At 37.5% G+C, this 27,259-nt stretch overlaps 1 protein-coding gene across 3 annotated transcripts in view; it reads right to left on the reverse strand.

Moving 5' to 3' along the window:
• The window catches only part of STS (steroid sulfatase), a 118,309-nt gene that overhangs the window by 51,258 nt on the left and 39,792 nt on the right, over window positions 1–27,259 (reverse strand). For all 3 annotated transcript variants that reach the window (XM_074606961.1, XM_074606979.1, XM_074606969.1), the window contains one exon: window positions 23,575–23,711. In XM_074606961.1, the coding sequence (XP_074463062.1) occupies window positions 23,575–23,711 (137 nt within the window). The remainder of the gene's footprint in view (window positions 1–23,574; window positions 23,712–27,259) is intronic.

Here is a 27,259-nt window from a genome sequence, read left to right on the forward strand (position 1 = left end):
GGTTAATTAACAAATGCCAAAATGACGATTTATTTTAGCAACACGATTTTTCAGTACGGATGGACTAAGAGCGGTAATTCAAATTACACTATTGTCAGAGAATGGCAATCACAATGCACTCGCAGAAATGAAGCAAAACTTCCATTTCTGTTTTCATCTTGAACACTGACACCTTCTAGAATGGAAACTATAAATAAGCAATAAAGTGTGTGCTACCAGGAGATAAGCCTCATTAAAGTGCATTTGAATGATGTGGCTACTGTTAACAGAAGCAATACATTCACTTATTAGCATTTCTAAATGGTAACCAATACAGAAGAAAAATGTAAAGAATGTATTGTGGATCTCTACGAACAGATATCTTTCACATGCAGTAACACCAATTTTGGAAGCACACACTACAAAGCAGGAAAAATACATCCTTTACTGTTTTCTTATAACAATTTAATTTCTTTTTTACTCTAACTCCTCCACTCTTATTATTTCTGTAGATTTCACAGAGACTTTAGAATGTAGATGTCACAGAGACTTCAGACTGATGTATAAACATTCCCAGGCGATGACAGTTAATGAACAAGGAGGAGTTTCATCTAGCCTACCTCCTCCAATAGGACTGGAAGGGTATCATATGTCATGTGCTCTTGAATTACAAGAATGGGGCTTCAGCTGGTTTAGTATTCCCTTTGAGTCACCTTGCTGGTTGCAGAAAGCAATACAAATGTTAAAAGACTTTTTGGATGTAAAGAGTTGATACAGAATGTGAAACTGTAGGATAAATAAGCCTGGGAAATCTGTAGCTCTGTTCAAGCAACAATAACTTTCTATCCCTAGTGTAGGAAATTATCAATAAAAATGGAAGGATTCTTGACTTAAAAGGCTCACTTGAAAGCCATGTTCTAAAAAATTAACAGCTGCACTGATCTCTGTGGATGCTACTGTTCTTATGTTTTTTCTGATTTGAACAGAACAGATTTGGAAAGACAACATTTCTGAACAACAAAATCAATCTAGCACTGAAGGAGCTGCATAATTTCTGAAGCTATTTAGCAACTAGAATTTCAGATCAATTTTTTCCTACTATTGCCATTCTAGGAATGTATACCCCACTATAGGTGGCTAACATGTAGCAAGCAAAGCCACTAGATCATTGGACATTCTTCTTTCATTTGTATTTTTTAAGATACAAAACAGATTAAGGACAGCATTAAAATGTTACTTGTTTTAATTAGTACGTCAGTGTTCCAAAATTTAAGCAAAGCTTTCTCCAAAATATACTGAGGACTGCTCTCTACATGCTGCTGTCCACTCTTGCTTCAAGCTCTGCTAAATTAAAAAGAGTTGTTTCATTCTAAAAGTCAAAATGCCAATTTCAATGCAGTGATAGCCATGTGAAAGTGATAGTGCAATTGACTGTATTCTTTAGAAGGAAACTGAGAGTGCCATGCCACTATTCAACCTCTCTCACACAGCATGAACGGTAGCTGAACCAGCCTCTCCAATGCCGAACGTAATTTCTGGAGTTTCGAACCATGTAAAACTCCTACTGTACTCACCTACATTAAGATAAAGGGTTTATAAAAAATGACTATTCATTTGAAAACAAGGTAAAAATATTGAAAAGCAATAATGTGTTTACAAATGTGTTAGTGATTTGGAAAATTGTTCAAATGTTTTTAGTCAAGCAAGCATATGAACAAATGCATTTGACTCATAAATTACTGTCGTTTAAAGTCAATAGGACAGAAATGTTATTTGTATTAATTCAAAATAATTTTGAGTCTTTCTTAAATTATGAATAAAAGGCTCTAGAATACAAAATATCTCTGTGTAATCTAGGCATTAGGACAAAATAGTCCCTCTACTCCTCAGGAAAGCTTTAAAGCAGTTTGACAGATTTGAAGAAACAACAGGATTCAGAAGGAGGGCTAAGCATCTGTCTCAGGCCAAGACAAGACAAGATAAAGAGAATTCCTGCAAATATAACATTCTTGACCCAGCAGACTTTCATGTGCCTCTGTTGTATCCAGAAGATTACAGTGAGCTTGAGACAAGTATTGGACAAAGTGATGTGGGAAGATCAGCCATCGCGTCTCTGCCTAGAAGATACAGTTTGGTTTTTCAGTTTTTTTCATATTTGCTGTTTCAGAATTCCCTACTGATACTAATAGAATACAACAGTCTATTTCAGTTGGAAGGGATATGCAATGATCATCTAGTCCAACTGCCTGACCACTTCAGGACTGACCAAAAGTTAAAGCATGTTGTTAACGGCACTGTCCAAATGTCTCCTAAACACTGACAGGCTTGGGGCATTGGCCACCTCTCTAGGAAGCCTGTTCCAGTGTTTGACCACCCTCTCGGAAAAGACATGTTTCCTAAAGCATATTCAGAATAGCATCATTAACCTGAATCACAACTAACTTGTAGCCAGCTGAAGGGGTTCGTCTCTGTGAGTGGCAAGCGAGGAGTGCAAGTGCTTTGAATACATGTATAAAATCCTATAAATTAACCCTACATGCATAAGTATCTGGAAGTTTATATTTCTCCCAGAAAAGATATTTATGCCACTCAACTCTATAGCCACTACATAGTAAACCTCTTGGGGCCCTCTTCCTGCTACAGGAGTTAAATTAAGGTAAATCCAGAGTTCATCACCTCTTCAGAGCTCAAAGGCTAAGATTTCATCTTGCAACTTCTGTACACCATCATTCACAAGATAACAATCATTTTAATCTCTATGTTGATTTTGTGTGATGAAAAAAGATGCTTCACTCTTTAATGCACTGATCTGATTACAAAATCCACTGACTAAAACCTTTGTATAAAGACAAGCTTAGTAACTAAGACCGAGACACCCCTATCTTAATTTTAGCTTTTGTACGTTTCAGGTTATAAATATGCAAATGTTTCTGTGGTATGCTCAGAGCCATCCAGTTTCCCCTTGATAAATATGTAAATCAGTTTGTCTCTGCAGTGGGGAAGTAATTATCACTTTCAGACCTAGTCATTGAGCACAACACTTGAGGTAAAGATGGAAAATAATAAAACCATTGACAGCAACAGAAGAAGTGGCTGCACATATGGTGAACAGTACATAAACTCTGCATGCAACTTGTTTAACATGCAGAGCTAGAACACAACCACTGGAAAGTGGAAATTCTGGGATGAAGCAATAGGTTGATGTTATGGCGTATTACCTAGCCAGTCAACAGAACACATCCAACTAAGAAGATGAGTGAGTCTGCATAAAGGAAGCACCAGCATATGAACATCAAAGGTGAGAGTGAATACTAGTTAATGTAATTGTTTGAATAGAACAGAAAATAAATTCATAACTAATGACAAAATATTTAATAATTCCTGCAGAAAGTGGAGTGTAGATTCAGAGGTATATTTTGAAGCAGTTCTACTGTGATACCATTATTTTTAAAGTTATGCTACGGAAACAGACACAATGAAGTCTTCTCCAAAGCACAAAGCCAGAGTCTCAAATGTGCTAAGTTCTTACTACGATAGCTTAGTGGGATCTTCTATGTCAACATCTCGTAGCATCTCGTTCTGAAAAAGCGCATCTATATTAGTGTTTTAATTCAGACCAGGAGTGCACATCTACAGCAAATCCAATCACAGTCAGTTAATATATTTCTAGTTGCATAGCAAAGCCTTCTTAGATTTTGTGACCTCAATTCCTTTCAAATTAAACTAAAACCAAGGATGGACTCCAGGAAGGCACCTAAGGCACTCGCACAACTGCTGGGCATTCAGTCTATGGGACCACAGTAGAGCTGGATTTCTTAGCTCTGCTGGACAGTTTTTCTCCATCTTGGAAGACAGTTCAGACCTGCTGCTACTGGCAGTTCAAAACGTGGTAGGACTGATGAATCCTACACTGAAGCTCTGGTGCTAGCACAATCAAGCTCCACCTGTGCATACTGTAGACACATAGAGGGCAGGATTTACATACAGCGTACACATCTACATCTGACACAGGTACTATAAACATTTTTTAAAGTCAGTGAAGCAAAAGAAGCAGTTTCTTACACAGCTCACCTATCTTGAATGAATTTGGCCCCCAAAATTCTGAATTCTTTTCACAATGAGGTAAAGTGAGGCAAATGCCCCAGATTTAACCACCTAAAATTACCTTTCAAATCAGTAGTTGTTAGGTCCAGATAGTCTGTAGAACATCAAACGTTTTTCTGTTGGATTCCCCTAGACTCAGGGTGAGACAAGTGAAATCAGTGTAAGGGCTCAGAGAGGGCAGTCTTTTTAAAAAAAAAAAACAAAGCAACTTTGGTGTGGGATCATTTAAGCTATCAGCATGAATTTGCTTTCTGTTTTGATTGCCATGTAATTGTAAACTTGTAATTGACTTGTGACTGTTTATACAATCTTATAAGTATAATGTGTCTTTCAGACCCTCAGGATAAATTTTCAGCATAGCGCACAGCAGATTAGGTATGCACTACTTAGCAGCTATGAATAAATCAACGAAATTTTGACTTAGAATTATGCATAAATTTTTCCTAGAAATGAGTACCAGATTTCTTATTTCTCTTACTCATATAGGGTTCAAATTATTTTGTAAATGTGAAAGTTGGAATGATATTTTAGATATATCCAAATACACATGGATAATAAAGCAGAGTTAAGATGTGGTTATGAAAGTTGTGAAGACCTGTCATCAATATAGACAATGCAGTATGGAAAAGTTTTCATATTTACATCAGTACGACACACTAATGATGGATCATTAAAGGTCAAAAGTATTAACTACTCCGTGGCTATCTCCTTACTAGTATTTAAATTAGCTAATAAATGCATTGCTTGAATTCCACTTTTAGACCTTACATCTGTTCAACATAAGGCTATGTATTTCTAATGTAAATCTTAATTTTTAGCCTGCTTAAAATGCTAAAATATGAGAGATGGTCATGCAATTTTAGGAGGGTCCATTGCATTTGCATTTTGCATGACAGCTGTGATGATAACTTTTTGTGTAAATTTGCATCTTCATTCTGCACACATCTGAGAATAAGATACTATTTCACACATACAACTAAGATGCATAATGCAAAAGACACTGTCTAGTTCCCCACTTCGAAGTCTCCCATGTTTTCTTTCAAATTTTGGAAGGGATTTCTCTAGGTAGGACCTACGCAACCTGTAATGACAACCAAAGGATGCTATTCATTTTGAATTAAACTGTCAGGTGCAGTTAAGGCTTCAGCTATTTGATCATTCCAGTATATGCTGATGGTGATTGATTCAATAATTGTGGAGCGATAAACGAAACTCCTCTCTACATCTTCAAAGGTTTAAACATTTATTAACTCAGTTAATATCAGACACAATTTTAAACTGAGTATGTATATGCTCTTAGATCCAAATGTATAATGCCAACCTTTTGCCAGATTAAAGTATGAAGAGTTAAGATTAATACAAAACAGGACAAGTAATTTAACCCTACATTTGAATCCTTTACACTTTTCTGAAAATTCTGAAGTATTTTTCAGTGTGTTTGTTTCATTTTTCTGACTTTTATTAAATAAAAATGGAACTGTGATAAAACTGGTTGATATTAGAGCCTAAACATTTATTGCCTTTTAACAGCCAAACTTTTTAATCTTTGGTGAATTTGTGAGCAGGTTTTAAACTTTTGCTATAAATCATATACCATAATGTTAAGAGGAGTTTTATCAAGATGGAATTAATGCTCCTCATGAAATCTTAATCCTTTTCATTTCCCAGTTTTCTGATTTTAATTGTGCAAGTCTAATCTTACATGAAAGATTAACTGTGCATTAACTCACCCCCAAAACAGAAGATGCTTTTTTTTCCCCTTGACCTGACCATCACCATGCACACTTGCTCATTCACCTACTTGTCTAATTGCTTTTGGGCAACTCAGTGGCTTTTATGGGTAAGTACCACTAGACACCTGAAGCCTACTGTGCAATCACCATCTCCAAACCATGCTAGCTGTGAATGAATCTCTGTACAGACACTGTTAATACCAGTAAGAAAGTAAGCCTGACTGTGAAAATTGTCCTCAAGGGAATTTTCCACTAATGAATGTAAACTCCGATCTGTCTTTTCTAGATGACATTCTGAACTTAGGAGAAAAAAAACAACAAACAAACCCAAACAAACTGAAGGCCACAAATCTTTCTTTATGATTCAGCTTTTTTTTTTTTTTCCCAACTTATTCTCCTTTTTTTTTTTCTTTCTTCTGGTATGTGTGTGTGTTCAATATCACAGTATCTATGCTGATTTAAACGCCAGAGGATCCTTTCAGAAGGGAAGGCAAATCATTTTTCAGGTCATCCTCATTGATCATAGATGACTAGCTCAGAAGATTGCTCACTATCTTATGAAATGGGACTTTGATTCCTTAATTCATCACCGTCATTTCATTGTCTTGAAAAAATGTTCCCAGACTATTTGGAAAGAGCTTTTGTTGAAGTTTCATAGTAGTATTCAATAGCACGGGAGATGTCTACTTTTTTTTGGTCTGAGCCCTAGAAAGAGAAATGTCACTCACATTTTAAATTGGTTTGGAAATATTTGAGGTCTCTGCTTAGGCCAAGGTGTATCTGATGCCCCCAAGACATGGTGGGGGCACAGGATCATGGAGGGCCCTGAGAGCATCAGACCCATTTCTTTGCCTTTTCTCTACCTAATTCTTACTCATGAATAAAGCAAATATGTGCCATGTGAAATTACTAATAGAGTTAGTAATCTGAGTTTACAACAATATGAATGCTATGTGTCATTTTGTTTGTAATGGGAAGTTACAAAAAAGGAGTTATGAGACTTCCTTGTTGAAGGCCAGACAGATTTCTGGAGGGCTCTGCTTTGCATACAAGGATCACAATGAGATGTGGTTTTTAGGATAAATCTGAAGGCTAAATTTGAGATGAGAAAGGAACATTGACACAGCAACATCACTGAAATATTAGCATAGATACAAGGAAAAAATTAAACTAACTGTAAATAGACAGTATTTGCAAAAGAGACGGGTTATTGCCAAGGTAAACTCCCCAAAGCACAGATGGCAAATAAGCACTGGAAGGTCCCAACCAGCACATTTCTTCATTATGGGAATACCACTATTCCTATGGATAAAGAGGCAGGTACAGGCTTAGTCCCTACCTATTAATGTATTATTTTTTTTTAAGAACTAGTTCTTTCTAAACTTATTAACATCAAATCTATTGATGTTGTATACAGACAGACATCCTTGAACAGGTTTGAAATCTCCACTTTTCACATGAATAGTTCCATACCAGACTGGTGTTTCACTATACATACAGAGAGAAGTACACAATAGCGAATAGATTTCTGCTCTCAAAGGCACTGGAAAAGCATGGCTAGCTATACCTAGCAACTGACTGTACCGTTATCCAGATTTAACAATTAAATATGACAACAGTAGGATAGAACGTCTGCATACGTTTCCTGACAGTGTATTTATTACACCAGTGCCTCCTATTTAAAATAATTATTTTCTACTCTCTTACTCTGTGTTCCTAAACTTAATATGGAACAAGGGAAGTAATTAAATGTCACATCAGAAAACCAGTTTACATTCTGAGAGAGAAATGTGATACAATTCTCTTGTATTTTTTGCCAAGAAAGTCCTCAAAGCTCTCTTCAACTTGGCCATCTACTTTTTATGAGCAACACCTGGGGGTTATTGCAACAACTGTTTGATGAACTACAGCAGAACCACACTAAAGTTCAAACGTGAATGGACTGATAAATTTGGGATATGGGGCTTGACTACCTCAGCTACAAGTTGGCAAGAACATTTAGGATTTGTCCCATAGAAATGTCTTAGGTATTTTTATAAGGACATCTGCCAATTTTGTGCCCTATTAAAATAATATTGGTAAAGCAGCCATCACAGCAGCACTTTGCCCTTAACATCATGCTAAAATGTTCAAAAGTTCATCCTGTAGGATGTATTATGATTGATACAGAGGAACCTACGTTATGTTTTACTCTGTCCTGAATCACATCATTTTATGTTATTGGAAACTTTGGCCCCGACTTTCATGAAGTCAGGACGTCATGAGACAGATGGGACATTTCAGCCCACTTTGAGCTGCACAGACATCATCCTTACCTTTGGCTTTGGTTTTCTCTCTACTTTCCTGTTAACGGACATTTGACACTTGTATGGTGCTGCTCCCTGCCTGCAAGTTTCTGGCAGCCACCTCTGCTTTCCTCCTGTGCTTTGCCACCTATTGCTAGCCACATACTTAGCACTGTCTTGCACATATTAGTAAGGTGGACCATTTGCTCATTACCTTTCTGACATTATGGTTGAAGTTTGAAACTAAGTATACACTTCCATTACAGGGGTTTCACCTCTTTTTTCTTATTCTTTCTTCTTTTTATTAAAAACAAATCAACAGAAAATACAGGTTTTTGGAAGGTTGTGATACCAAATTTTTTTTAAAGAACTACAAACTTTTCATAAAGCATCTATAGTTGTTGACTTCAAGTCAACCCATTTCCACTGACTTTGGTGCAGTTACATCAACCTATGCAAACAGAAGACCTACCCCGACATGGTTAAAAAGAACAGATATTTATCAGGGTATTTATCACCTTGCTTAGTGAAGTAACCACTTTCTTCTTTTCCAACCAAGTCCCTAAAAAATGCCTTTTTAAAAAACGAAAGTAGTTTGAGGGACCTGCGTATCTGCCAACTAGAAACACTTCTAAATTGCTACATAAAGACCCTGTCTCCTTTATTCAATCTCATTCTCTTTGGATTTAGGAAGATACCGTCTTCAACTCTTGGGGAAGAATCACTAACACATGATTTGCATGGAACTGAGAAATGTTTATATATAAAAGGAAAGGTTAAATCAAATAAAACAGTTCTGTTAGCTCATCTAAAAAGAGACACCTTCCAAAAAGGAGATGTAGTATTAAAGTATGTCAAATTGTTATCACCCTTTTTATCTCAGTTGTATGACATTTTTGTTCCTCCTTCTTAAAACCTAGTCTTCCCAGAACTGCTTGAATAATGATGTTCCGATAAGCTATTATCAATAGGGACTGATCACTGTAACAGATGCCAAGTAATGAAAAGCAGCCACATGGAGGGAAAAAAAATACAGTGTGATCTCCTGTGACAATCCATTGGGAAGAGCTAGCAAAGAGTAACTGCAAAGAGTAAAAAGGAATAAACTATCTGCCCGTAGTATATGAGGAGCTGACAAGAAAAGGCGGCCAGATTTGACTCTTAGATGAAAGTGCACCTCTCTCACTTCAGGAAATAAAAACATATTTAAAGGAAGATAAAACTAGTACTGCATATACATAAATATATTAAAGGTGCCCTGGCTACTTCATTTGATGGAACTGTTCATATCAACATGGGAGAGAAGAACCTGATGTTATGGCTCTGTTTTTAGACCACTACATCATAACCATATTTCTATATGTATACTACTGGATGGGCCAAGATCTCTTTTGATATCTAGAGAAAGAAAAGAATCTAACAAAAGGGAAGGAAGTCTCATCTTCAGAGATGCTAACAGACCTACCACAGGCATTTTGTTAAAATCCATTTCCTGAGGCTGCCACTGAAGTAGCTTGATTATGTATGGAAAGAGTTTTATAAACAGAACAGGTAAGTTTTCAAACATCATTTATCAAAGTTTCTGATATTCTCAAGGTATTTTATTTTATTTTTTACCCCTTGTTTCTTTTTTAAAGAAAATGCTATTTACTATTTAACACTTACAGCAAACTTCTAAATACATTCATTAAAGGTTTCTTATCGACAAAACTTGTCAGCAAGAATGCGAATCACAGACTTCCTTAGCTGACAAAAGAAATTCTAAATTCAGTTTTACAAACTTCAGAGCTAAGAAGTCCCAGAATTGTTAAAAAATTATCATCTGAAAAAATGTAATGACAATGGCTTTTTTTATACTTTTTGACATTACATGTTATTAAATTATTCTGAAAGTTTCAGTATGATCATAGACTCAGAGAAACATAGAATAGTTTGGGTTAAAGGGACCTTAAAGATCATAGACCTCCAACCCCCCTGCCATGGGCAGAGACACCTTCCACTAAACCAGGTTACTCAAAGCCGCTTTCAACCCTGGGATGGGGCATCCACAACTTCTCTGGGAAACCTGTTCCAGTGGCTCACCACCCTCACTGTAAAAAATTTCTTCCTAATATCTAATCTAAGGCCCTGGTAAAAAGTCTCTCTCCATCTTTCTTATAAGCCCCCTTTATATATTGGGAGGTTGCAATAAGCTCTCCCTGGAGCTTTCTCTTCTCCAAGGTGAACAGCCTCAACTCTTTCAGCCTTTCTTCAAAGAGATGTTCCAGCTCTCTGATCATTTTTGTGGCCCTCCTCTGGACCCACTCCAACAGGTCCATCTCTTTCTTGTGCTGGGGACCCCAGAGCTGGACGCAGCACTGCACGTGGGGTGTCACCAGAGCAGAGAGGAGAATCACCTCACTCGATCTGCTGGCCATGCTTCTTTTTGTGCAGCCCAGGATATGATTCGCTTCTGGACTGCAAGCACACATTGCCATCTCATGTCCAATTTTTCATCCACCAAATTGAACAGATAAATTATATCTGTCCAAATTGTAAATAAAGAAAAAAACCCTTATTATTCCTTGCTTAATGTTTGCTTTGCTCTTTTGTGGTGCCAGAAACACTTTGATACCTTTCACATAGCTATATACTATACACACAGCTATACTTTTCACGCTGGCAGAAATAGTATCTTCCATGAAAACTGAAGCTAAAAGTGCTGAGACATCCTGAGCTACTCATTTATTTCAAATATCTAGAACTAAGTTATCTTTGGGTTTGCAGGAAGACAAAATCCATCTTGCTTTTCTGGGCCAGGCCATTCTTTTCTTTAAGATTAAAGCACACTTATGTTTGTGTTGGACCTGTTGGAGTGGGTCCAGAAGAGGGCCACAAAGATGGCCACAAAGAGGGCTGGAGCACCTCTCCTGTGAAGACAGGCTGAGAGAGTTAGGGTTGTTCAGCCTGGAGAAAAGAAGGCTCCGGGGAGACCTTATAGCGGCTTTCCAGTACCGGAAGGGGGCCTACAGGAGAGATGGGGAGGGGCTGTTTGCAAGGGCATGTAGCGACAGGACGAGGGGCAATGGTTTTAAACTAGAGCAGGGTAGGTTTAGATTAGACATTAGGAAGAAGTTCTTTACAATGAGGGTGGTGAGATACTGGAACAGGTTGCCCAGGGAGGTGGTGGAGGCCCCATCCCTGGAGACATTCAAGGCCAGGCTTGATGAGGCTCTGAGCAACCTGATTTAGTTGAAGACGTCCCTGCTTACTGCAGGGGGGTTGGACTAGATGACCTTTAAAGGTCCGTTCCAGCCCAAGACATTCTATGATTCTATGATTGTGTTATTTCTTGTTTGCCTGCCTTGTTTTTAAATGCAAGTATGAATCAGAAATGGCGGTAAAATCATTTCTAACCTACAAATATCTCATGCACTAAAATGCAAGAGCCTACGGAGCCTATATCCTTTATCCTCATAACACAGAAGTGTTTGCAGTACTTTAAAACCAAGTAAACCGAAGCACCTAAGGGCCAAGTTAATCACACATAATTTTAGGCAAACTAAATTTGCCTAATTATAGATGAGTCCATCTAGTAGTTTGCTAAAAGGGTGCTTTCTGGAAAAAGGAATATGCTTCTCCTCTTTCTCCTCCTTTCTGCTTTCCCTGGAAGGTGGTTAGGAAAAAGGAGGGAAAGGAGGGAAGGGTGCTCTGCCTCCCCTCTTTGGTAGCAGCAAGCTGCAAGATCCACTGAAGCCATACTTCGTGCTGGTCTAAGGTAGGGATTTGATTATCCTGAAGTCTCATTTTCATCATCTCAAGCAAGCAACTCAGCCCTTAGGGGTCAGGTGTTCCTTTGGATATTAAGCTTACTACTGTAACATAAAATCTGTTGGGTGTTCTCAGGGTTACTACAACATGCTCTTTCATGAGGAAATGTTATAAGGAAAGTTCCACTGGTGGGTAGGAAGAGGGAATGATTTAAAAAGACAGAAGTGCATACAAAGTACAAGAACTAAGCCAAAAGAAAGAGAAAACAAAAAGAAAGCATTCAAAATAGTAAAAAATACCTTCAGTACACTAAATGAAATTAAAAAAAAAAACCAAAACCAAACAGTAACATTAAAAAATAACAGGTAAGAAAGCATAATAAAGATTCAGTGCCAGTTTTTCTTAAACAGGACCCTAAAATGAAACATAAATGCCTTATTTTAGAATCAAGTAGTGAGGGAAAAAGCTGGAGAACAGTAAAGTTAAAACTTCATCTGCCCGCCTTTCACTATTCACAGCATCATTACTCTAGTGCTTTCCCTAACCTTAAAAATTTCATTATTTATCTGCTGGTGCAATAAAAAGCTTTCTGTAATGTAAAATACAAAACTGATTTCTAGAAGAATAATGATCTTTGTAAGTATTACCAGCCTGCCTATTATATAGTGTCGTTGTTTTAGCAGTCAGATGTACCATTGGAAAAAAACCAGTCATAGTCAATAAAAAGGCAGTTCTACCAACCCCATCAATAAGAGCTTATTACCACCTGGAATTTCAGCCTTGTGATTCAGCAGTGTGAAATTTCTGCACGGCAATTCATTCACAAGAACCAGCCTGCCGATAAACAATAGTTTACAACACAGAATCAATAGTGTCATAAACTTTATCGTATGATTACTGTTTTCACTGAGAATTAGTTCTCTTTTTTAACAGTATGGTCTCAAAATAATTAACATACATTTCAAAAGAAGCATTATAAAGTTCCATGTCTTTCTCCAAGAAACAGCAGGGATGATTTTAAAAGAACCTCTAGGATTCTCAGTATCATCACTGAAACTGAAATGCACATGGTCAGTTTTAGGTTTTTTCTACAACTGAGATGCAGTCAGCTATAAAAAAAAAAGTAAAAGGCTGGAAGACATTTTATGAGTCATCACAGAAACTGTTCATATCATTCTAGTTCATATGTTGGTGAAGGTATTTAATTATCCTTAAAAAATACCACTTAATCCCCAAGAGCAGAAGAAAACCTCAGTTCCTGAGTCTCGGTGCACATTCTAACCATTTCCCACCTCCAACATGGATCAAGACCTGGAAGGATAAATGGCTTGCTTTCCCCCCTTCCCCATTCCCATGCTAGCTAAATTAAAGTCCTTGTGCTTTACTCTAGATCAAGAGCTGGATTAGTGAGTGACTGGCAGCAAAGCTATACCTCAGTAGGTAAATCTGAACACCATCTCTGTGCCTCAGTTTTTCTTCTGGGAAACAGATTAATGAGATCCCCCTATCCTACAAAGACTTTGTGGAAATGCTTGTTTGTGCATCTGTTATATACTCTAGCGAAGTAATGACACAGAAAAGATGAGAGATGTCAAAGAAATCTGTCTTCAAAACAGAACTTCAATAGTGCATGTTAAATAAAACATGAGAATTCATATTTAACAATGAGGAATACACCTACTGTTAAGTAGCTGCTCATTAAGAAGGCACTCTGTGATGAGTAGACACGGTTCCAAGGGGAAAATAAATGGCATGTAAACATATGTTTAAAAACTGTACCATAAGACACAATCATAGGAAGATTGATTTTTCCTATCCTTGAGTACTTGACTTCATAGCCTTACAACGTTCACTTGTGCCTTCTGCATGATCATATGAATGTGTAATTATTCACAGACTGTATCAGTTATATTAAGGCACTGGGTAATTCACTACAAAACTATGTGAAGGTATAAGGAAGGTGTGTGGGCAGGAAGGTTTAAGTGCCCAGATGAAAAATCCTGAACATTTTTAGTTTCTCTAATCCTTTGTTTCACGCTTAGGCTTCTTTCATAGAGATGTAACTTCTACCAGCAACATCCTTCACCTACTAGCTCAGTTGCATCCTTTATTAAAACCATGATAACAAGCTCTATAAATACCTAGACAGAAATTGCTTTCAGTGTCCAAGTGTTGAAGAAAAATGATGGCAAAATCATGTACATAAGTGAGTGCTGAAAGGGACGCTTTCACCAAAGCGAGCAAAGGGTGCTGTAAATCATGTCTCTCTCTGCCATCCTGATTTCTTGCTCTGGGTGACTGACTTACTAAATTCCTTTAGAGTTTCCCTGGGACAAGGCAAATGCAACTCCTCTTAATAGCTTCACAGTATCTGTGCTAAAAACGTTGCTATCCAGACGAACTCCACCAGCAAAATCTTAATATCTTCCTTTAAACTGCTTTCTTGCTCTTTATTTTGCAGATTATCTACAATTTGGATAAAGTTAGCCCCATTCAGTTTCCTCGTTGCAACCTTCATCCAAGTATACATAGAAATCACTGTATTCTTGCAGGTCAATTTTGGTGTAAATCTTTACTGTGTTCTTAATCTCACTGAAAATGACTTTCCCAACCCGCTTTAAGCAAGGAGCAAAATCCAACCAAAATCATTTATATATGAAATTAAGCTTTACAGGCAAAGGTTAGACAAATGGTTGGTATTACCAGTGGTTGGAACTTCTGAGAAATCCTAATTTTTTCACTGATTAGAGTATTTTGATCACAATGTTAACTGTCATTTCACTGTTTTTGTATTAGACCCAGTTTTCAGAGGTTCATAACTAATAGAAAGCCTTTCAAATTTTGAAAGTTATATGATTACATTTTTGTAAAGTAAAATGTGCAATGTACTAACACATCTTGTGCTGACAATTTAACTCCTGCAATGTCAGATGCAAACAAAATCTGCTGAGCAGCCGGCAGCAAATTTTGAACACGACAGCACTAGTCCCACAAGCTGCATTACACTGAAGTTTTCCATCATGGAGTGTGCGTTACTAAGACATTATTTAAACTTGACTGATTAAAAAATGCTATAGGAATGGCTGCTTAAGATGTGCTTTGTAATCTTGTAAATAATGTTCTAAGAAGGAGCTTTTCTGTGTACAAAGATGCAATAAAGAAAGAGGAAACTGTACTTAAAGAGGATTAGGTAGCTCAGGAGGCTTATCATAGTGGAAATGTGAGTCTTTCATCACTTAGTCACCTCTTAAATTCAGTCCCATTCAGTAGTGACTGAAAGTCATTGCTGCTTAGTGACATACAAAATGATTTTGGGTTTTAGCCCAGATCGTAACTGGAAAGTATCCACATCATAAAAAGCAGAACCACAAATGCCTTTAATCTGCACCCTTACTGACAATTTTCCCAGATCTGACCTAAGGAGTGAATGCGCTTCAAGAGCTTAACTACTGTCTTAGCTGACGAAACCGTCTCTTAATGTTAGGGCAAGAGCAGGATGGCAGAATGGGTGGGAACATTCTGTCTAGTCACAGAGCACCTGTATTGCCTGAATATCTTCTTCCTCAGAGAAGCCGGTGGAACACCTTTCATGATAACAAAAACAACTTAAAAATAAACCTTCTAGACTTAAGACTTACACCCGTATAAATTTAGGAAAGCAAGGTCAAGGAGTGTACCATTAGCATCAGGCATCACTCTCCAGAGTTTTAGTCCTACCTTGAAGTTTTCAGGCTCAGCTAAGTTTATGTGACATTCATAATATCTGAGCATAAAATTATCTGAGCATGCTTATCCACCACTTCTGATTATGTGGCATCATTCTGCTTTGCTTATCTTTTAAATCGACTTTGCACTGTTACAAAGGACTACATCAGGCGAAAAGCCATGATAAATCAGGCTTATCTCTGCATACAAGGCTTTTTAAGAAAAAAATCAAAATAGAAAAAAAAAATAAGGATAGCTCATTTATTTTTTCTCAAAGCAATAGGAATCTTTTTTTTTTCTTTCATATTATTAATGATTATTTTGATTTTTAGCATAATTCTGAATTCTCAGAAGATTTATGGTACATTTTTAGATTTATCCTAACAGAAGAGGATTCTAAATAGAGGTTGAAAGCATACAAACACTGTAATGTAAAATAAAGATGTAAGAATTCACAATAACAGCCACTAACAATTATATTTAAAAGAAGAGGCATAGATTTCAGATGAAACTTAACAATACTATACTGTTTCCCAGAAGGAGAATAGTTACTGCTCAATATAGGAAAGAATATTAAAAAAAAAAATAAATCTAGGAATACAGTTTCAGGGCAGAACAACTTGAAATAAATATTAAAATTCTATTTTAATTTCTTTGTAATAAAAATAATAAGTCAAGTTCAAGATCTCATAGGCTGGTAATTTAAAATAATTATTTTAAAATTAAAAAGTAAATGCTTTTACTAAGAAACTGAAGACAGATCAGATGCTATTATGAAGCCACATAAAAACAGAAAAAATGAGGGAATGTAACATCCTTTGCAACCTCAAAAATTCTTTGGCTGTCACATTTACACCCTTCTTTTTGTTTTGTGAATGCTTTAGACTATGATACCTTCATCACAGCAAGAATTTTACAAAAAGTCTTGTGGGCATAGTTCAGTTTTCTGTCTCCTAAATATTTTACAATTTTCCAAAAGTAGCTTTTGTTTTGTTTCTGAAAACATTCTTTCCATCTATTATTAACGCAGTGGTACATCTGTTACTAAAACAGAGAAAAATGCCACAGGGGTCAATAACAATGGTTTATATTAAATTAGAATGGGTTCCACTTAGACCCTTGATTCACATCACTCCAGAGTTGAATAGAAGTTAAAAGTAGAGGATGTGATCAATCCACATACATTGAGTATTACCTATTAAACATGCACACATTCATCAGATAGAAGGCATGTAAGCATTTAGTTTTTATTATCTCACATTTGGGCACTGTAGGAATTAAGAGCCACAGCATAATCCTACACATATGTATTGATATAATCTTTTTTACAACCCTGGGAAATCTAGTTATGGAACGAGTAAATTAGATGTTTCCACAACATCTAGAGTTGATTCAGCAGAGCTTTTGCCCTACCCTTCCTCTTTGAAAGCACTGTGTGATGATACACATTTATGGACAATTCTTAATCATGATAATAGCTGAATCAAAGAAAAACAGCATGAGAAGTGGTTTGATTTTCAGTTAGTCGTACTAGACTGAACCCTACCTGGCCTTTCTCACAGAATTATACTTTATTTCTGCCTTGTGGTATTTCATTAGAGGCCACATACCGCCCCAGAGAGTTGTGTAGCAGAGTATCACAAATGCTTTGACAAGTCATAAGTGTTCCTCAGGTAAGGTTCAATTTATTCAGATATCCAAGGTTTTAATTGTGTAAGTACTTTCAGTTAAAAAAAAAAATAGGCACTGTAAGGAAACCCAAGATTTCCTTGTAAGGAAAACCTACTTAAGATATCATTAGCATCTTCAAAATTTGTCATCACTGTAGTAACACAAAATCAGAGAATGGTTTGGGTTGGAAGAGACCTTTAAAGCTTGTGTAGTCCAACCCCCCTCCTATGGGAAAGCACATCTTTCATTAGATCAGGTTGCCCCATCCAACCTGACCTTGAATGATTCTAGGGATGGGGCATCCACAACTTCTCTGGGCAAACTGTTCCAGTGTTTCACCACCCTCATCGTAAACAATTTCTTCCTAATATCTAATCTAAACCTACCCTCTCTCATTTTAAAAATGTTGCCCCTTGTCCTGTCACTACACACCCTGGTAACAAGGCTCTCTCCATCTTTCTTATAAGCCCACTTTATATATTGAAAGGCGGCAATAAGGTCTCCCTGGAGCCTTCTCTTCTCTAGGTTGAACAACCTCAAGTCTTTCAGCCTATCTCCAGAGGAGACGTGTTCCAGTCCCGTGACCATTTTTGTGGCTCTCCTTTGGACCTGCTCTAACAGGTCCATCTCTTTCTTGTGCTGGGGACTCCAGAGCAGTACCCAGGTGGGGTCTCACAAGAGAGGAATACAGGAGGAGAGTATCATGAGAGTATCTTGTTTCTGTTTGCTTCAGTGAAGAGATCTCTGGTCCGTCTAGACTGACTTTTAAAAGTTATGTCTGAATTTGCTTCAAAATATGAATGGACTTCAGTGAATACCTTTTTTCTTCAGCATCTCACAGGATCATGGAATAGTTGAGGTCGGAAGGGACTAGGAGGCTGGATTTCACTTTGTCCAACTTCCCCTGTTCAAGCAGGGTTACTTGGAGCCCAGGACCACATCCAGATTGCTTCTGAATATCTCCAAGAAGGGAGACTCTACCACTACTGTCAGCAACCTGTGCCGGTGTTTAGTTACGTCAGAGTAAAAAAGTTTTTCCTGATGTTCAGAGGGAATCACGGAATCACGGAATCTTCAGAGTTGGAAGGGACCTCTAGAGATCATCTAGTCCAACTCCCCTGCTAGAGCAGGATTGCCTAAACCACATCCCTCAGGGCTGCATCCAGGCGGGTCTTGAAAATCTCCAGAGAAGGGGACTCCACAACCTCCCTGGGCAGCCTGTTCCAGTGCTCTGTCACCCTCACTGTAAAGAAGTTTTTCCGTGTATTTGAACGGAACTTCCTATGTTCTAGCTTGTGCCCATTGCCCCTTGTCCTGTCACTGGGAACCAATGAAAAGAGCCTGGCTCCGTCCTCCTTAAACCCACCCTTTAGATACTTGTAAACATTAATCAGGTCCCCCCTCAACCTTCTCTTCTCCAGGCTAAAGAGTCCCAGCTCTTTCAGCCTTTCCTCATAAGGGAGGTGCTCCAGTCCCATAATCATCTTGGTTGCCCTACGCTGGACTCGCTCCAGTAGTTCCCTGTCCCTCTTGAACTGGGGAGCCCAAAACTGGATGCAGTACTCCACTTGTGGCCTCACCAGTGCAGAGTAGAGGGGGAGAATGACCTCCCTCGACCTACTGGCCACAGTCTTCCCTATGCAGCCCAGGATGCCATTGGCCTTCTTGGCGACAAGGGCACACTGCTGGCTCATGGATAATTTGCTGTCTACCAGGACCCCCAGGTCCTTCTCCTCAGAGCTGCTTCCCAGCATGTCCGCCCCTAACATATACTGGTGTTTGGCATTCTTCCTCCCCAGGTGCAGGACCCTACACTTGCTTTTGTTGAACCTCATTAGGTTCTTCTCTGCCCAGCTCTCCAGCCTGTCCAGGTCACGCTGGATGGCAGCACGGCCCTCTGGAGTGTCGGCCACCCCTCCCAGCTTGGTATCATCAGCAAACTTGCTGAGGATACACTCTGTCCCCTCATCTAGGTCATTAATGAATATATTGAACAAAATTGGTCCAAGTATTGACCCCTGAGGGACACCACTCGTTACAGGCCTCCAACTGGACTCTGTGCCGCTGACCACAACCCTCTGAGTTCTGTCACTCAGCCAGCTCCCGATCCACCTCACCGTCACCTCGTCTAGCCCATACTTCCTCAGCTTCCTAATGAGGATGTTATGGGAGACAGTGTCAAAAGCCTTGCTAAGGTCAAGGTAGATGACATCTACGGCTCTCCCCTCATCCAGCCAACCCGTTATAACATCATAGAAAGCTATCAGATTGGTCAGGCATGATTTGCCCTTGGTAAATCCATGCTGACCACTTCCAATAACTTCCTGTTCCTCTATGTGTTTGGAGATTGTGGCCATTGCTTCTTGTCACTGGGCACCAATGAGAAGAGCCTGGCCCCATCCTCTTTGTGCTCTCCCTTTAGGTATTTGTATACATTAATAAGATACTCCCTCAGCCTTCTCTTCTCCAGGCTGAACAGAGCTCCCAGCTGTCTCAGCCCTTCCTCATAGGAGAGATGCTCGAGTTCCTTAATCATCTTTGTGACACTGTACTGTAGCTCCATAACCCACTTGTACTGGGGAGATACAGAGCTGCTCTCTTCATATATAACTCTGCCAAACCATCTAAGGTATTTCAAACACAAGCTACGTGTAAGATGCATTGGGATTTATTTCCACTCCTTTTCTTCTCATTAAATAACATTGGATGGTGGTAATATTTTCTTGGTATAACTTCACCCTAAGACAGGTGAAAAGATCACGGCAGAGAGGCAGTTAATTTTTTTCAGCTTGCAGGGCATTCACCTAATAAAGATATCCAGACAAGGCCCCCACTCTACAGTTACCTAGCTTGCACCAGACTAAAATTGCTGAGACTTTTTTACACTTAAGCCACTCAGTTGTGACTGTTCCACAAAGGATTAAGAACTGATATGTAGCTTTGCTACTGTTAACAGAAGAATAAACAGCCATTTACAAAAGTGGTGTTGAATTAGTATGTCTTCACAGAGCTTGCATGCAAGTCTACAGGGGGCTCCAAAACTCTTTGCAGTGATCTGCTTTGGATTAAATTAGTGTAATGCAATTTACATCAAAAACAATTTCTGAACATGTCCATTTCTCTTCCTATACTCAATCAGGAATGAAGGAATGAAGGAAGGGAAGAAGGGAGGAAGGAAGAAAAGGATAATATTGCATTAATTCATTCATCATTTCTTTTTCCATTTTTAGACTGTAAGATTATTTCATCTGCTCTCATATGAATTATAATTAATAGCATTAATAAGGTGCTTAGCCTACATTGAAAGAAAATTAATGTTATTAGCCAGAGAATGACTCTCTAAGGCATGTCACATGCAGTGACATTATAACTGTGAATGCTTTATACATTCAATTCTGTTACACACACATCAGTATGCAAAAGCAGTAGACATACATGGTCCCAAAGCTTATCCAGAGACTTTGTCTTTCGTATTTTTGACATGGACTGTAATCATACAGTATTGGTTTAACAAGTCACAAACATGAAATATTCAAAGGAGTATTTTATTCATGTGTATTATCAGTTTTTCTCCTCCTAGCATGGAGATTGCCTTATAATTGAATTATAGTCCAATTAGGTAATTGATTCTCAATAAGTAAACAAATGAAAATGGAGTAATTGTCTTCTATTCAGAATTCTCAGTCTGAGTGAAATTCTCTGTCTTACTAGAAAGGTTGTTGCTTTTTCTCTTGCAAATGGCAGCTAAAGACTTATTTCTGATTCCAGCTGATCTTTCAAATCAGGAACAATATTTCATTTGCATTTCATGGTCTATTCTTTTCATCACTGGTACCTGACAGTCTGAACTTCTACTTCTCTTCTACTCTTAGTTTTGCTTTTTTTCAGTCATCCCCAAGGGTTTTTCCACAATACTTCCCACTCAGCACATAATACGATGTAAGTTTCTTTTAGAATAGAGTTGAAGTTTGTGTTCATTTTTCCTATCAGATGCCAAACATTTCTAATGTTGTACTATAATGAAGTTTTCCATACACTCATTTTTTCTTCCTGTGAGGTTTTGCAGGATATTGTTATATCTGGGCTATTTTGTTCTTATTGCTTTTGCAAGTTACATTCATCTATGCATAAATATAATTTCTGTCTAGTGAATGATGAAACCTCCCTTTGTGGAAAGCTTACAGTTTTCACTTTTTCAGTTTTTCCAGACAATTTTGTTTGACTTTTCTACTGTAACATCTTCAGAGGCATTCCAAGAAAATACTGGTTACTGACATCAGCCGTACAGTGAATAAATCTACTCTGTCTGACCTAGTTGGTGCATTAAGACTGGAATTTTCAGTGGAGGTTAATGGAAATAAGTACTCCCTTCAGTTGAAGAAAAAAAAAAAAAAGAAAAAAGCTATATTATTCCTTCACACTCTTTTGGAAATGTCAGCCATAGCTTTTTTTCATCATCCTAATAACAGAGGAGAAAGTAACAGAGGAAATAAACATATTTTCTACCTCTTGGAGCAAATACACAATCTGTTAACAGGAGTCTCACAAGACATAAGCAAAACCAAGTAACCAGACCTCTAACTGAAACAAAATTTGATGCCTGTATACAAGTTTATGACAGATAAAGATCTGTTTCCTGATTAATTAAGCTAGCCCGCTGCTCCTGATGCACCCGCAATGGATCGTAAAGGACAATACATGAGGAAACTCATCCATCTCCTCTCTCAGTTTGTTCAAAGTTCCTATGTTATCACCACTGAATTTCTATTTCTGATTTATCCCAAGTTTTATTAACTAGATGTTTCTGTCCTAGAGTTCGGTTTCTTTGACATATCTCCTAAGAGCCTGTGGTCATTCTGGATGAGAATAGCGGTTTTCAATCAGTTACCACCTCTGCATCATTAAATAGCCTGAATGAGCAGCATGTCAGCTGCCTTGCTTTTCAAATGGCTGTTTAAACCCTGGTCCCGCTCTCCTGAAGGAGGGAGCAAAATGCAATGGCAGCAGCAAATGACCAACAAGGCTGGGATAAGCTAACTATCATGGAACAGAAAAAGAAATAGTAAAATCAAACACAGACGGTAAGACCAGCTAATGCCCAGTAGCTTACTGCAACGTGGATGCAAGTAGAAGCAACAACACATGCATACTTTTATCTAATGAAAGTACTTGATTGACCAAATGCTGGTGGCTATTGACAGAGATGATAAAGATACAGGGTGTAGTACAACTGGAATGAAAGCCACTTTTGTTACAAAACCCGATTTATAACAGAGGTTTTTTCTGTTTAATCCAGTTACCTTCCACATTGAAAACCCTTCCCAATAAGCGTATCATAGTTTCTCACAAGGGTTTTCTCCGTTATTGTAAATAAATACATTACAAATCACTAAATGTGCTGTGACGCCTTTTTTCCCCTAGCTGCTGCAACTAGACTTCTTGATACAAAATATGCAAGCGAATTTACATTATGTTTCACTGCACAGTTTAAAAATACGTATGCACCAAAGCTGAATATCTGTTCATAGCAACTTAATAAGGAAGAAAGATTTTCTTGAAGGAAGCCAATTTGCACGGAGTTGTACTGAGAACAGAATTGACTTGGGGTGTATTGGAAGGAGGAATGTAAGCTCATCTTTAGCACCTAATGCTGCTATTCTCCAATATGATTCTTTTCAAATATGACCCGTTAGTTGTTTTCACAGGTGATTATCTCTGGAATCAGAGAGTCATTCCAATATATCTAGAGATAAGGGAATCTTGTTGAAAGACAACTTCTCTCCAGCCTCAGAGAGAATGGAACGCTCTGAATGGCAAATTGTTTGGGTTTGACTATTCTTCATGAACAGAAGTGGACCTCACCTAAGTGATTTCACTCATTCAGACAACTCATTAAAATAATTAGCAAATTACTTTTGCTAATAGGTATATTGTAGTCACTTTATTTGAAAATATTTTTATATCAATATCATGTGGTCACTTTTCGAGTTAGCATATTGTTTTATGAGGACAACCTGCAGAAGCCATATCGTACCCAGAAGCTCATGGGGTTGGATTCAACTATTTCAAATGTCCACAGTTAAGGTGTCCATTGCTCTGCTAAGTCCATACTGTATGGACTACCTTCATAGTCAAAGAAGAGAGCAGGCATTTGTAGGACACAATAAATTTAATCATAAATTAGATATTACAAGAGATCAGATTACTGTGCCTTTTAAATTACTGTTTCTTTCCCCTAAGTATAAAGGACAAGTATGTCAGATAGACTGTAGATATGCAAACTGCTGAAGTCTGCATTTGGTGGGCATGAATTTTCTCCAGTGATATTAGAAGCACATGCAACATACCTACACTCCAGTCCATTTCCTCCACTGCGTCCCCATATAAACCATGCTTGCTCTTTCCGCTGAAATTTTTTGAAGCATATAGAGCAGTATGGACATGAAGATAAGACAGGACAAGAAGAAATGGTGCATTTGTGTTCCTGGAAAAACAAAATAAAACAAACCCCCAAATCCTTAGCATATTTTATAACAAAATTTATACAAAGAAATCTTTCTGCAGTGGAGCTCAAAAAAAAAAAAGCGGTGGGGAGGAAAATGAGTACTGTTACTGATTACAGGGTAATCATGAATACACATACACAGAGTAAAAATGTCATCCTTAACTGTATACTGAATTGAAAGCAAAAATGAACAACAAAATCTAATTACTGTTTGCTACATATATTGAAAAGGGACTTGTTTAAAGCCAAGAACCTAGCAGTTTCTGGCTACAAGCACCTCTCTTCATTTTACAAGTACATATTTAAAAGCCTGAATACAACCGCTGTTCAAAAACATACCTCCATAACCACATATATATGTGAAACACAATTATCTTCCTCACGAGGTCATATGGAAGCTGATCAACTAGACTGTTATGAGGACCAGGGTCAAACATACCATAATATCATTGACTATGTTAAATCAAGTATACTAGTACTCTTCCTCCTTCATTATCCTGGACTAAGGTATATGACCGAATCGTCTCTTGCCATTTAATGTTCTGTGTGTGCATGCATGTGATCAGTAAATAATACTACAAATGTGTTGCATCAAAAAATAAGTAATCTTAAAGTACATACTAATACAGAGAAATATTTTTCCTCTGAGAGTAATTAAGTGTCTCCATTGTCTTTTTCCTCAACTAGTCTATTTCCTGAACTGCAATAGACTCTCTGTAAATTTTGCTGTTCCTGTGATCTGTAAACACGATATTTATGATCAGTTCCAGTATGTTGTGAACGCACAACTCGAGTAAGAACTTTTCTATGCATTATTTATAGAACTTTACTTAAAATCCTGCAGTACTAGCCAAATTTACTGCTATACGCCATAACAGCATTTGTAGTATGATGCATATTGTAAATATCAGTTGAATCAGAAAAGCATTACCCAGAATACTTGTCTGGATCTCACCTTAAAGCACACAGGTGATTACAGAGTATTTTTGGCTTTATTTACCATATTTTCCCTGCCCAATCTGTTGTGGGTAATACCTGTGATTCACATCAACACCAAAGGGAGACTATATATTTCCTCACGCAGTTGATTCATCCACCTTTTAAAGAGGGAAGGAACTATACAGACATGCACATACAAACTGTTTCTTTAAAATGAAAAAAAATACCCCAAACCTCTAGAACCTGAAAACAAAGTCTTTTAATAAAAGGGATATATGCAATATCAATACTTTACTCTTAAGGAAAAATAAGCAGGCTTAATCTAGTATATTGAGGATGCATTTTTCCTCTCTTGTTGTTTGGATCTGATTTTGCACAAGTTGCATGGTTACAGCTTTCTTTTTTACTGGCATAGGCAGCAGTACATAAACTCAAAATGGGAAATTTTATCCAGATTACTCACTTGATAAGTGTGTTCCTGACTGGGACTTTATCTCATAAAAAGTTTATCCTTTTTAAAAAAAACAATGACAGAATAAAGAGAACATTTTTTCATGTGGAAAATGGAAACAAAATTATTTGAATTCCCTCCAAATATTTGTGCGTGTATCCTGTTTTACTTTAGTATTATAACAGGTTCAAAAAAAAATAAAGGAAATACAGTATTTTTGATAAAAGATACACTTTCCATGAAGTTGTGTTTGTTACTATCTGAGAGGTCATATATGTGAGAACCTTTCTACTATAGCAACAAATAACACATGAGACTTCTGATTCAATTAAAAAGACTGAAAACTTCAGCACTTCAAGTAAAAAAACATGTATACTTGTAAGTTTAATACTTCATATGTATATTAATGTAACACTGACCTTTTATTAAAGAACATTTCTGCAAGGCAGCTGATTTTTGGTTTACAACATGCATATTTTACTGCATGGTATTATCTTTGACTTTTTCCGTAAGCACAGTTCACTGAATTTAGACCAATATACAAATTCTAGGGGAAAACACCACAAAAAATCTACTTTATACTTATAATGGTGTAAGTACAATTTACTCTTCGTGCAAACTGCCTTGCTCTAATGTCACAGAGACAGTGCATACTTCTAAATGCTTATCCATGTTGCTAAAAGGGAGTATCAAAAGCCTCCACTTTAAATGTTATTTTCAAATGATAATAACCCAGGTTTGATGTGGTGTTTTGTTGTTTGTTTTTTTAAATGGAACTGACACAAAGATTTAAATTTCACAAAGAGTCATCGAATCAACGATTGATATGGAAGGGCACTACATCATTCTCTTCTTTGCAACTCAAATTGACAGGTTCTGATTGACAGCTCACTGTCAGGTGGAGAAGTGTCTCACCTATTAATATCCTATAAAAGATCACAGGCAGCTATTTATCTCCTGCCAGAACTCTTTGAGGAGAATCATAACTGACTACCCTTACTCTGACCTTGAAAATGGAATGACAATATCGGCTAGTAGGCAGGGGAGTAATTTGACAATAACAGCTTAACTCCTGAACCTCTTCAGTAAACAGCTCCTTCAAAAATGTATTGCCACTATCTTTTACACAGTTTAAACACCAGGAACTTCAGTTTCAAAAGATCTGAGATTCACTTACTCAAATACAGTAAAAATTTTTATCCAACGTGAATCACACAGTCTTTTCAATTTACTGAGCAGCCAGAAGGATTACACACATTTGACACAAGACACTCTTTAATGTGTGCTTAACCGATCTTGAAAACCTCTAAATGCAGCGCCTTGCTGGTGACTCCTCTTCATTGCACAGTACTGGGTTCTTATTTAGTGTGAGTAGTTTTTACATTGCTCAAGGATTTAGTTCAGGCTTGGGCTGTAAAACACAGCTTTAAAGTGGGTGAGAGAGCAAGTTATAACTAATCTGACTTTGTGCTTCACATGTGGGTCTTTTAACTTTTTTCCTGCAATTTTGCTCTAAATATTTTCCACATTGAAGACTCCTTGGGTACTTTTTGTTTGCTTTTCCGTGCATTGATGTCGATCTAAGACCACTGCAGCACAGCAACAGGTGGGGCTCTGAATTTGATGGCCTGCAGCTGTCAAATCAAACTAAGATTTCAAGTATGATTCTATACAGGAAATAAGAGAGGAACATGGGCTCAGTTTTATTTTTTTGCAATAAATTCTAAATTAACCTTTAATATGATGGACAGGTATGATCTTTCTGAACAACATTTTTTTTTGCCAGATGTGAAATTATCCTCTTAGTCTGTCCTAAAGTACATATTTTTAATCCGTTAGACTACTCCACCCTCTATACCATTGAAGGTGCTATGATACACAGCGGATGACTACAAGAGCAGATATATTTGGCTTTGCCGGAGCTGGGCTACACTATACTGTGTTAAAATTGGGTTAAAATTTGTTTCTGTAATCTCCAAAATCTTATACATTCCACCTAATCCACCCATAAGACCGAAATAGTGTGCAAAGAACTATTTGAAATAGATACAGGGGTAAAATATATTACTTCTTATAAGGATAAGTGCATACGATTTAATAAGACTTATTGAATGAGAATGTGTCATTTTCACATAGT

Source organism: Larus michahellis, chromosome 1, assembly GCF_964199755.1.
Source record: "Larus michahellis chromosome 1, bLarMic1.1, whole genome shotgun sequence".
In the NCBI taxonomy this organism is placed as follows: domain Eukaryota; kingdom Metazoa; phylum Chordata; class Aves; order Charadriiformes; family Laridae; genus Larus; species Larus michahellis.